This window comes from Dermacentor silvarum, chromosome 1, assembly GCF_013339745.2.
Source record: "Dermacentor silvarum isolate Dsil-2018 chromosome 1, BIME_Dsil_1.4, whole genome shotgun sequence".
NCBI lineage: Eukaryota > Metazoa > Arthropoda > Arachnida > Ixodida > Ixodidae > Dermacentor > Dermacentor silvarum.
The window spans coordinates 198,477,057-198,489,739 of NC_051154.1; the positions used below are offsets into that span (position 1 = coordinate 198,477,057).

The 12,683-nt window shown below is 41.5% G+C and overlaps 2 protein-coding genes across 4 annotated transcripts in view; one reads left to right on the forward strand and one right to left on the reverse strand.

The window, feature by feature from the left end:
- Window positions 1-2,909, reverse strand: part of LOC119436628 (RNA helicase aquarius) — a 35,198-nt gene extending 32,289 nt beyond the window's left edge. The window contains exon 1 of the mRNA XM_037703548.2: window positions 61-2,909. Coding sequence (XP_037559476.1) covers window positions 61-2,898 — 2,838 coding nt within the window. The 5' untranslated portion in view covers window positions 2,899-2,909. The remainder of the gene's footprint in view (window positions 1-60) is intronic.
- Window positions 2,910-3,109: 200 nt separating this feature from the next.
- LOC119436629 (phosphatidylserine lipase ABHD16A-like) overlaps window positions 3,110-12,683 on the forward strand; it is a 90,495-nt gene continuing 80,921 nt past the window's right edge. The window contains exons 1-2 of one of the 3 annotated variants that reach the window (XM_037703551.2): window positions 3,110-3,307; window positions 9,935-10,003. In XM_037703551.2, the coding sequence (XP_037559479.1) occupies window positions 3,227-3,307; window positions 9,935-10,003 (150 nt within the window). In that variant the 5' untranslated portion in view covers window positions 3,110-3,226. The remainder of the gene's footprint in view (window positions 3,308-9,934; window positions 10,004-12,683) is intronic. The other 2 variants (XM_037703549.2, XM_037703550.2) reach the window with 2 other exon arrangements.

Genomic DNA, 12,683 nt, shown 5'->3' on the forward strand with positions numbered 1-12,683 from the left:
AAGTCACAGCTAAGTTCACAAATTAGGTACAAGTACTAAAATTAATTTCAATGAACTTGCCTGATAAAGGTAAAAGTAGCCAGCAGTCTCACAAGTGTATGATACGTCACCAGTCACACCAAGACTGTCCTGGAGTCTACTGACTTCTTGAAGCAGTTCTAGCCGTTTTGCCAATACGTAGTTGACTCTGCCATAGCGACTGAAATCCTTCTCTGTTTCGAGTGCTTCTTCTCCATGGCCGAGACGAAGCAGGTGCCTCTCGTCAATGTCCAGCATCATAATTTTTTCAAAGAGCTGGTTTAGTGCCTGATTTGAATGTGTTACCAACAGTGTTCTCTGCTCTGGAAAATTATGGTACAAATTAGAAATGATCTGCACAGCCACGTCTGTCTTTCCTGTTCCAGGTGGGCCAACAATAATAGTAAGACCTGGCTGTAAGCCAGCACGAATGGCTTCAATTTGTGTTGGAGTAAAGGGAATAGCATTTTTCTTTGTCCGTTCACTTGGATATGGCCCTCTACTTATAGTGGTGTGTGGTGTGACCAAAATTTTTTCTTTCTTTGGTGGCTGCTCAGTAGTTGTGACATTCTTCCCCCTTTTCGAGCTCTGCTTTAGAGATACCTGTTGCTCCTGTTGAACATCACAAAATGTCACTTTGAAAGGAGGTACAAGTAAGCGTGGATCATTAACATCCACAGATATGTCACATTTGTCCCCAAAGCTTGCCCGGAGGTGGTCCATGTTGAGAAATGTGTCATTGAAGTTTAACACTGGAATCTGATTGCTCATCTTTGAGTAGTGTGCAGCACCTGGATCACCATAACCAAGTATGATGTCGTGCAACCAATCTGGTACAACACACTCTGTGTTCATCAAGTCTCTGATGGTTTCCAGAACTGCCTTAAAGTTGTTTTCTTTTGGCTTCCTCCTCATCAGTATGTTGAATGTGTCATAAACATCTTCCCCACCTTTCACATTGTGATCCATGTCAATCTTGTACTGATTGCAGTCCATCCACATTCGGTAAGTTCTTGTATCACCTGGCAACAATGGCTTTGGCTCCGGTCCTTCTTCAATGACCCTTCCGTTCAGATCAAGTAGGCCTTCAATTTCACAGCCACGCACATAAGTTAGGCCTACCTGTGGTACAAAAGGCTCCTTATAGTTGTAAGGAGTGCCTGGTGGACAGACAGGTCGCACCGTGATAAGGAAGCATACGTCATGTTTCCTTAGAGCTTCCCACTCTGCCTTTATTTCTCTGCGAACATTAAGGTGAACAGTGACATCTGCACGAACCTTGGAAGGCTGTTTCTCACCTATGTTTGGCTTGCCTACTTCCACAATAGCAAAATTCACTATAGGCTGTGCCATCCTTGCCCAGCCACCAAACATGACACCTTCTTCCTCAGTTTTCCACGGTTTCAGACGACTGACTGAATCTTCAATGTCCTGTCTTATCTCATATGTGGACTCAAGCCGAAAGAGGTGAAAGTTGCGTAGCAAGTAATCATGCAACGTAAGAAACTGCAAGTTGAGCTTTGGCAGTGCCAGGCAGCCTTCTCCAGAAAAGTATTCTGATGGAACAACATTCTCATCCCATATTATCGATTCTGTAGGATACAAGGGCATCTCGTTCAGGCTTTCCAACTGTGATTGGCGCTTCTCATGTCGGGAAATCAGTAGTTCTTCAAGAAAGGTGTGACTGTAAGGAGACATATCACTTTCTGAACTCAATGGAGGCACTAAAAATAGCGAAGCAGCAAGCCTGTGCAGGTCTGTAGCTTTAAGGGAGCCGAAGTGTTTCAGCAGTCTTTCTCGTGTGTCCACATTTGCAACATTGCACAATGCAAAGCGCCGCAGATCGGGAAAGTCTTTAAATGCTGCCTTCTGCAGTGCCGTTATGTTGTCATAATGAATCTGCATCATGTCATGGTCCGTGAGCTCTTCTCCTGTCTGGTCACTGATTTCAAACTTCGAGTAGAACTTGAGTCTGTCTAACAGCTGCGCAAAGAGCCGGCCTTCTTTCCGTTGAGACAGTGCTGACAGTCGACACTTGACAACCAGATGAGAGTTGTCCATTATGGTGTTGAAAAACCGCCGCGATGGAAGCAAGGCTTCGAGATCTATCATGAACTCCAGGAAGCGTTCACAGTAGTGAACAACCTCCAGAGCCGGCTTGTCTAGCTCGGGAACATCTTTGGTTGATGGCACAGACTCCAAATACTTGAAAAATCGGTCGATGAGCCGCGAAAGAAACTCTCGTTCATACAACAGGTCCTTGTACGTCTGCTCATCAAGCTTCTTGTCGTTTTTCTCGATGTAAGCCCAAAATTTCTTCAACTTTGGAAAGCGCTTAAACTCGTGCTCTCTCCGTTCGGGTAACAAGGTCCTCCACGCTGACAGCGAGACCAAGCGCTGAATTTGCTCTCGTATCAGGCTCACTTCCATGCTGTTAAAACAGTTGATCAGGAATACCAGTAGTGCAGTTTGTTCACGCAGAGAGAACCTGAAGTTTTCATCTAGAGCACTTTCCATCACTTTTCGAAAGAATGCCGGAAAATGGTCGGGTCTTGCAATGAACGTTTGCCATGCTGGAACTCTTTCCCGAAATTTTTCGTTTACCATGACAACAATGGACATCAAGTGCGCAGTCGATGCACTTTGAGGATCGTAGTGTGACCATAAGTAGTTTTCCAAGTACTGACTGAATTCAAGCAGCATGACTTTGCGGATCGCAAAGCCAGATGCAATGATTTCCTTCTGATATACATCCACAATTACCTTCGGGTCGTATTCCTTCCATGAGGACTTGTTGTGGGGTACCCAATATTCTTCAGCTAGCTTAGTTATAGTGTCGGAGGTATCTGAACGTGACAACGACGACGAAAACGCCGCCATGTCTGCATGGAGTTTGAGAAAACGTGACACACGTGCACATACAAAAAAAAAAAAAAAAACACTTTTATGGCAAGTTTGCATAATAAGCAAAGCTATTGTTAACATAATCCTGATTTAGTTAATATCTAAATTTAAAAAAAATTATTTGTACGTTATTTGGTAATAACACCAGTGCTTAATACTGAACTGAAGTGTGTGCTGCTCCTCCAAGTCGCCTTGCCGAAAAGGCAGAAGTCAGAGCGAGGTGCGAGGTGCACCGAGTGCACCTTGTCGAGGTGTTGTCGTGTTGTGTGGGTTTGTTTCGTCTTGAGTTACATGCTACTGAGTTATGAGAATGACTGGAAGCTTTATATTCAAGTATATATATGGACCTCGTCTTTATAGGATTCACAAAACTGCAGACCGTGAGGTAAGCATGATGTTGTAAAATTACCTGACAGCGCAGAGGTAACGCATTCGGCGTTCTCATTGTCGTTTTAGGGTTTTCTGTATGTTGCATGCAGCCACAACGCTTTGGCTCGTAGTTATTTGCTAGGATATTCGTCTGAAATGGCACTGATTTAAAGGCGCACAACCTGAGCATGATAATCACGGAATTGTGAAACTACTGCAGTAATGCAGCAACTACCTGCGATTTGCAAGCGCCCGTGATTTTTTTTCCTCACACGTTAAGGAAAAACTTAATTGTAGCTTTTAGGGGCGAATGTCGCTGTATCATTGCGGCGCTCCGTTTTCCTTATCTTCTGAATAAGAAAAACGCTCCCAGGAAACGAGTTTCTCGTTCGGGGTTCATTCAGGGTCACGAGTGTGAACTGCTCTTCACATAGTGTACATGTATTTCTCTCTAGAATGCGATTTCTAGCTGATGCTTTTTAGATTTTTGCTCTTGCAGAGTCAGGCGGCAGATCATAATCTCTGATTGTGCTTCTGTATACGTATCGGCTTTCACTTATCTAGGTAGAATCTCCTGTCCAACCCGTTTCTTTTTATCAAGCCAAATCTCTTGCGCCGTGTTTTTGTCCCGAGTGTTGAAATGCGTGGACTGGGTGCCCAGTGTCGAATTAGTGTTGTAGCATTTTTTTTAACTGCACACGTTAATGAATAGTTAAGGGTGAATGAGCGTGCATACACGTGACGTTTCTGTGATGTTCCTTCACCGCATAAATTATAAAGTTGACTGTTTCCTTCTTCCGGTGTTTTTCTCTGGCTATATAACCTTGAACGGTGCTTTTGTTTCGTCTTTAATCGCCTGATAACTTATACAGAAAAACAACTCCTTAAGAAGTGCATTTTATTCTTACTGCCTCTCACTTTCTGCGTTGAAACAGATTTTTGTTGTGTCATAACTACGCGTGCACATACAGGTGCATTTTAATGTGTTCATATTCAAAATATGACTGTGCAGCGTGAAATTTACATATAGTGTAATGGCTGCACGTGCCAATCTTACTTTCAAGGCACTAGAAAATGTTGTTTAGTGTCCATGAACTGATGCTGCGATAGTACAGAGTAGAGTTTACACACACTTCCTCATGGGGTCATTTAGTGCTGTATCTATCACATACTGTTTGAACCCAGCTGAAGTGTTGTGGCTAATGGTGAGCATAAATGCTTCATTTCATCATTAGCCTATATAAATTCACTGTAGGGTGAAAGAATTTCCTAAAATATCCAGCTACTTCTAGGGTACTTAGCAGTAGCGCACCGAGGATCTCTGCCAGGAGGGGGGGGGGGGGGGGTTGACAGTTTGCCAATACCATCTAAACAGCACTAATTTCGATTTCTTCACGGGAAATTGTAAAAAAAAATGTGCTTTTTGCGAGTGTGCAGACGATTGCACGTCTTACATCTTAGTTGCAGTACTCAAATGCGTAAGGAAAGAAAAGGAGTTCAACAAAAGGGGTTAAGTCGGCCTCAGGGGGGGGGGGGGGTTACAACCCCTGAATCCCCCCCCCCCCCTCGTCGGTGCGCCACTGGTATTTAGTGTAATGCTGGGACCGCAAGCCCCTGGGGCAAGGGCCGTATTGCCTTTTGCGCCCCTGCGTGCCTGGGGCAAACCCACATAAATGCAAATAAGTATTGGTATTGCTCCTGTGTCACCCAGTTTTGACCTGTGCCTACAAATTTCTTCCATCACTCCATCTATTACTCAACTGCCCTTGACTGAGTTCTTCTCTTGGTACCTATTCTGTTGCTATGAGACCATCTCATAGATCTGTTATGTGCTTTTCATGACATTCTGACCTCCACTTTTGTGAGACCACTACTACTGTCCTTTTCATGACATTCCAAATTCCACTTCCTTCTGTTACTCTTAATTCGAATATCATCCACCCAGATATAATTACAAATCCGTACTGCTGCCTGTCTCGTACATTACATTTTTTCATTTTCCATTGTTCAATGCACAATCAAGTTTATTTCCAAGTTTTGGCCCCATAGGTTAGTTTAACTGTTTGTTGGTTTTGCACTCTTTTTCACAATTGTCATTCTTTATGTGGATCCTTAGCCAGAGACTGGATATAGATACATGCAGTTATATACAGCAGAAAACTCATTTAGACAGGACAAATTTAAAATGTTAATGTAAGATCAAATTCAAGGAAAAGGGCTAAAAATGACGGCATAGGCTGCCCCAAAAGTGCAAAGGCTACTGTGTTTTTGTGGCAGAGTATACTGGATGTGTAGTTGTCAAAAATATCGATGAGCCTCGATTCAAGACTTGGGAGTGCCATTGTGCAGATAATGTACACTCGGGAACAGTATGCGAAGGAAGACTTGCACTAGGGACTGTAACTTGTGTTTGTTTTAGCACTGAAAATAAAGTAGAGAGGCGAGTTGAAACTATTCGAGGGAGCCACCAAAGGGGACAGCGGAAACGTTTATTGTCCACCCGCTGTTTGGATGGCGTACTCAAGTGAGCTGAGTAGCAAGTGGACATATGCCTTTGCTGTTTTATCAGTCGCCTGTGATGCCGATACATGGCATCGTGCTTGCAATTCTTTCTCATAGACTCGTTTAGGAATACCTTTTCGTTGAAATCACTGTGTATGTTTTGTGCACATTTATGTTATGTGCAATTTCATTATAACGAAGTTCAGCTGTGGGGATAATATTGTGCAGCCAGAGTAGCTGAGACATAGTACTGTGCTTAGTACTGTGGTAATTAACACTCACGCACACACGAACTGCTTCTTACACATGATTGTGTAGTCATTACATGATTACATGATTGTGTGTAATAACACGAGTCATTAGATGATCACATACTTGGGGAACAACTGGAAGAATGATCATATAAATTTTGGACAATCTAAACCATTGCAATATACAGGACCCTTTGTTTTTTGGGGGGTTTTTATATCTTACAAACTGTGAAAAATCTCGTATTTAAAAAAAAATTAGTCCGAAAAGTGGCTTTTTTCTCCTATAGCTATTGAATTTTTCTGGATATTTCTACCAATTAAGAAAAAATTTAGTTTGTGCGTTCTGCAAAATGTGTGCTTTATTTATTATGCAAACAAGACGCAAGACGTTGATTCAAGGAAGCAATTTTCAATTCAGATGCTTTTTGTTAATTTCAACCTTTTTTCTGTTGGGGACGTCATGCCTAATTCACAGCTTGTTCATGCTCGCACTAATACCTGCCATGCCTTTGCATGTAATTTAACTGGAGGAGTGTTGACAACAGAGCCATTTCTAATGTGCAGATATGATGAGTGGTGTCTAGTTTTGTTAGAAGGTAGATGGTGAGGCACTCATGAATAATGCTGCATATCAATACCATTTTTTCTCATATCTAAGTACTTCTTTTCTTCAAGCTCATGATGACTAAAGGTCTGAGAGTGTCCCCCTTTTTCATAGTAAATAAGACAACATTAGAAAGCATGATCAAGTAATTTTCTTGTAGACAAAATGACAAATGAAACAGTTCAAAGTAATTATGGACATGACAGGTACTGTTGTAGGCTAGATTAACCACTTGGAGCCATTCACTGCCTTCGCTGAAGAAGCTGTTGCAACTGCTTCTTTAATTTCCCGTAACAGTAGCCTTTCTGTTCCGTTGAGTCTAGTTGTGGTGCAGCACTACCGATAGGTACAGCCTCCGTCATATTTAACCGAAACACTTCATAAGCGCCTTTTCATTTTTTTCTGTGGGTGGTCCCGTGGATTTCTGGTTGAAATCGTTAGCTTAATGCATCGTCCTTACAACCTTCAATGTTTGGTCCTTACCACCTGTGTTTGAATTAGGTCGCTAGGAATGTGCCATGATAGCTTGGGTAAAGTCTGACAGTGACTTTGCATCACCACTGCTGCAACAGAACAACCATTGTTCAAAAATAAGTGTGGTGTTTGCATTAATGCAAAATTATGTTTCTGGCTTTCTTGTTCTGATACGAGGAGGGTTGTGTGCTTTGTACATTCAAGAGAATACTGTATTTAAATGTATTCTGGGGAAATTTCTTTTCATCCTGAAATTAGGGCTCATGTTCGAAAGATATTGGTTGTCACTGTTTAAAAAAATTGTATGAGAAATCTAGCATTTGAATAAAAAGAAGTGGTCCAGGACAGGTGCTAATTTCAATACCTGAACTCAGTTTTTCACTTTGTAGCAGAGTAACTGCCGTCATAGTTTAGTGGCTATCGCATTGTGCTGTGAAGCTTGAGATCTCTGGTTTGATGCTGGATATCCCAGCTGTGGTGGGTGCATGTCGATGTTAGTGAAATTTTAAAAAATGCTCATGTACTTAGATTTAGGTGCTTGTTAAAGAAACCCGGGTGGTCAAAAGTTAATCCTGAGGCTAAAGTTAATCCCCACCATGTCCTGAGGCAAAAGTTAATCTCCACTATGTCGTGCCTCGTGATCAGATCTTGGATTTGGGCACTTAAAACCATAGAATTTAATTTAAACTATGATGATTCAGCAGTTGTGGCATCCTGCTGCTGCACACAAGGCATCTGGTTCATCTCCGTCACAATGCTGCGTTACAATGAGGACGAAATGTGGGGATGCATGTGAAGTGACATTCAGGGCATAAAAAAAAGAAAGAACAACCCTAGGCTGCCAAAGTAATCTGCAGTGTTCCACTATTAGTTCCTTATAGCTGAGGTGCAACTGGTAGGCCTCATTATTATTATTTGTAGCGTAAGTCTTGTACCATTAGACTGCTTTTGTAAGAAAAGCCCTTCAAACAACCTTCATTGATGTTATAACATCCTCGGCCTGACTGCCTTTTTTACTCAGTTATAATTGAGAACATGACAGTAGTTCACTGCAACATAATGTGGCTATGGGGACCCAAACTTGGCCATCCAGAAGTGGTTTCCTAGAGTGGCCGAGACGTATTCCCACCTTCTTCCTGCTTTGGAGATTTGAGTACGTTCCTTGGTTCTTCAGCAGCAATTGTATGTTTTTAGAGGCATTTCTGAATTAAAATTTTTAAAAATCTTGCTTATTCCTCATAAAACCCACTTGAGATGTAAATGTAAAGTAAAATCTTCTTTTGTCTGTAAGTGAATTCATTTACAAGTTGGCATCTTTTGGACGCTTCAGATTTAACTGAAAAATGCTGAAAAGCACCTCTTTTCAGACACTTACTACTTTGAGATTGCACCAGTCAGAATAAAATATTTCAGCCCCAGTGGATGGGATGCAATACTGCCTTATAGTCACCATCCGTTGCAGTGCAGAAAGGCAACATGCTGCTATTACCTGTTTGTTCTTAAAATAGCACTCATAGGATGTATAAATGAACCGCATTTATGAAATGTGCTGCTCACGTAAAGCTTGTTTGTTGCCTTTAGAATGTTGCGGCAGCACTGCTCTTTCTGGCACCACACTGGCTCTTTACATTCTAGGAATAACAAATAAGGAGCACATGCTATTATGGAACATTGTCATGTGGACCATGAACCAACTTTAAATTAATTGAAACAAGTTTTTAAGGGGTCACTAAATGCAATTATATGAAACTAATGTGGTAGGTTAGTGCTTCAAAATGTCCTCAGCATCACATTTACTGATAAGTTTTAATTAGTGCAAAATTGCGTAGAATAGGATTGGCACCACTATGAAGATAAGGAAACCGCATGCGTGACATGTCCTCATTATATTTGGTAAATAGCAGGTAATCACTGATTATACAAAATTGCATTTTGACTGGAAATAAAATGCAGTTTGGCCAATATTAATATTTTATGTGGAAGTAGTCATTGATTCTTCTCTTTTCACATTTCTCTGTTAATGCTATTTGTGGGTGTGTTGTGCTCATCTGTACCAACCTCTGACTCACAAAGATGGTAGTGTGCCAAGCAGAGGTCAGAGGTCACCTCAGAGGTCACGGGTGTAGCACATGATATCCGGGCTCCATCGATGCGTGCATAATTTTGGGCATTCTGCTGTTTTAAGTATGTGTGCCGTCTTCACATGCGACTTTCTCAGTGACTGGAATAGAACAAATGTTAAAATCTGTCACTCTAGCTCGGCTTTGTGCTTTTAATGTTTAAGACACGGAAAGGTCTCTTGCTAGAGTTTTTAGTTGTGTAAAATTTGGTGGCTTATGTTATTGATGTATTGAATAAATATGGACCTAAAATAAATGTGTAGTAGTAACCTGTATGCCATAATTTTATAGATTCATTGCATTTTTGCTGTGTGCCAAGAAAGTTATGTACCCTTCAGTTAACTTATTATTTTTTCTTTCTATATAATGGAAGCTGTTTTTATTGTACTTGTCTTAAGTGTAATAAGTGAGTGTTTAATTGCAGAATTCTTACAGCATGTTTATATTTTGTGCGTTGTCTGTCGTGCTCTTTATGCTTGAGCATTTTGATAGAAGTGCAGATTGTGTTATGGATAGCAGTAGTAAAAACCATAAAATTCAAAAAACATTTTTCCCCTATGTAATTTGCATATTCATTGTTTGAAATGTTACAGGCAATTTAAGAAGAAAAATAAACTCTCTACTCGCATTGGTCTGCGCAGCTGTTGGTCTAGTGTGATTCAAATGCATTTTTGTATGTTTCTTTCTAATAGGGCCGCAGCTATGAGCCAAATGGAGTTGAAGGGTACAGCGATAATATAATACGATCCGTAAGTTTTGCAGTAAGTGTTGGCCACCTGCATCGCTTACTAGTGTTGCTTGGTGTGCTTTTCTACTTCCCTTGTTTGAAGTGTGTTATGTCTTTGTGCTCTGCCTGTGTTTTTTGTTTTTGTTACTGCCTGGTTTTGCATCCAACTTATTTTTATCCTTTTAAGCAACTGCTTTAATGTCTATGTGTACCCCCTTTTCCTGCTCTGGATGCATGCCTGTCTTCTATCTATTTGTTCATTTTATTTGCTGTCATGTGTACAATTATATGGTGGGAACAGCATCAGTATTTTTGCAGGATTTAATTTTTCTGCAAGATGCATTATAGTTGTTGGTGTAGCATTGTGGGATCATTGTTGCATGGCTAGAGTATGGTTCACTGTACAGTGTTTCTTTTAGGGTACTTATTTTGAAGTGCTGAGCCAAGCGTGCCATGTTGTATTTGCTTGCATTTTTTTTCCCGGCTTGCACTGTTTCTTTCTCATAGCAAATATTATTTTTGTAGTGTTTTTGAAGATCTGTGTGTCTCTTTGGTAGGGGGTGGGGGGGTTGTTTTCCACATAAAGCCAGTGGCTAAATATAGTGTCATCTGAATGTTAATGTTTTATCTGTGACACAAGGTACATGCTCTAAGCACTCAATGCTTTGATGTAACAAGGTTATAAAATATCTGTGCTGCTGCCATCACAGCTAACCTGAATGCACAGTGTGTGGCTCCTGTGATTGCAAGTGTTGCAGAGCATTGGCTGCTGGGTCCAAGGCATCATTGTGAGCTTGCATGTGACAATTGGCGACAGGGGATATAACTGCTGCGACTACATTGCTGCTGGCAGAAAGAGTAATTACACCTGCTGTCAACAAGTGCCACATGCTGGCCAATGGCTATAACAGATAACCATGGCCAGTGCTCTCTGGAGCTGGTGACTGCAGTACACTCATGCATTCAGAATGTTTGAGAGTGACAGTGCCGTCAGTTACGTTATTATTCTTAGCGAAACAATTCGGCATGCATTGGCATTTCTCATCTAAGATTGGGAGAATGAAATGCACAAAGCCTGTTAAGGATAATCATTTTTGTTGAGCACCAATTAATGATAAAATTATAAAGATGAACCAGTAACTCTCTTATCATCAGGTGCAATTTCAGTAGTTGGGTTGTCTACCCTTAGGTAGACAACTTAGGTTGCTCATCACTAGACAGCCTGGCTCAGACTGAGCCATCTGTATGTCTGAGTAACTACCAATGAATTGGAGCTTGTACAAGTCAGACTCGCATGTAATTTGAATTAGTTTTAAATCACTGAGACTACATGCAAGGCTGATTCCACATGATCCTGAGTGAATATGACTCATTTATGTTCACAAGCAGGGTCTGCTGTAACCGATAAGCCTGGGTGAGTACAGGTGAATGAAGGACTTGTGTCTATTAATGCGACAGCGTTAAGGGCCCCGTGTCGCAGAAAAGCCAGTGTCGGCGTAGGTGCCGGCGTCTGTGGCGGAGAAAATCATCCCGAACCACCCCAACGCAGGCCTTACACATGGCGCAAAGGCGTTAGTGAACTAATTGAATTTGTCAAAGTAAAATCCATCAGAAAAACCGTAAATTACGACTTAAACACAACCTACAGACATGATGCGTCGGATTGTAATTTGAATATACGAGAAAACATAATTCCGTTAAAAGGAAACTCCAACACAAACCCCTTTTCCAGCATTTCTACCATTCATACAGTGGCACGCCTGGGTAGGTTACTTGCAGAAACAACATCCAGATGGCGCTCGCCTCCTTGGCAGCATAAAACGGGAGCAGTATGCAGAGTTCGGCGAAGGTGGAGAAAAAAGAAAGTTTCAGTTGCCGGGAAGCCTGACAAGCATTCAGGGATCTTTGAATGCTATCGTGTTCCACTCTTAAAGGCAAAGCTTAAGTGTCCTCCAAATTTTTAGATCAAATTTGAGATGTAAAGTGCCAGGTGATGCAGTAAACTGCGTAAGCACTTTGGTTCACAAATACTGTTCACTATACTTGCCCACCTACCTATACTGACCATGCAAGTGCAGCCGGTGGGCATAACACCGAGAGAAAGGGAGAAAAATCTGTTGGGCACCTGTAGTTGGCCAATGCAACCCACTAATTGTAGCCCTCTACAACCAATACATACTATGTTAGTTTAATTGAGCAAGAACCCTTACCATGAGCTAATCAACAATAGTTGAACTAGGTATGTCGGTGGTGCCAACATTTACGACAAGAGGATGCGTCTTCATTAGGGCATCAACTGGTTTCCTTGACGGTGCTTATATAGCTCACACTCCTCTACCTCCAATGGGGGCGGAGAATAAGGGGGTAAAGTTAGGCATGATGTAATGTTTGAAAAGGGGGGAGTGTTGTGATAGTGAGGGAATGGGGTGGGCGGAGGATAGTTGTGCTGTTGGTTCTTCCAATAGGGGTTATAAATATCTAAAAGAATCTTCTGTGTAAGCAGGCATTGTCAATTCGGGGGGCTTAGTTTTCCAAGAAAACAGGAAGTAAGAAAATATCGACTTTGGACAGTTTAAAAATAAGCAGTAAAATATTAAATATAGAAAAATAAATCGGCATTGAGTGTGGAACTCCAGAGACATTCTTTATTCAACCACTGTTGATCACTTCAAATCTCCATCTTCCTGTGAACCTCTGTACTGTGACTTGGTGAT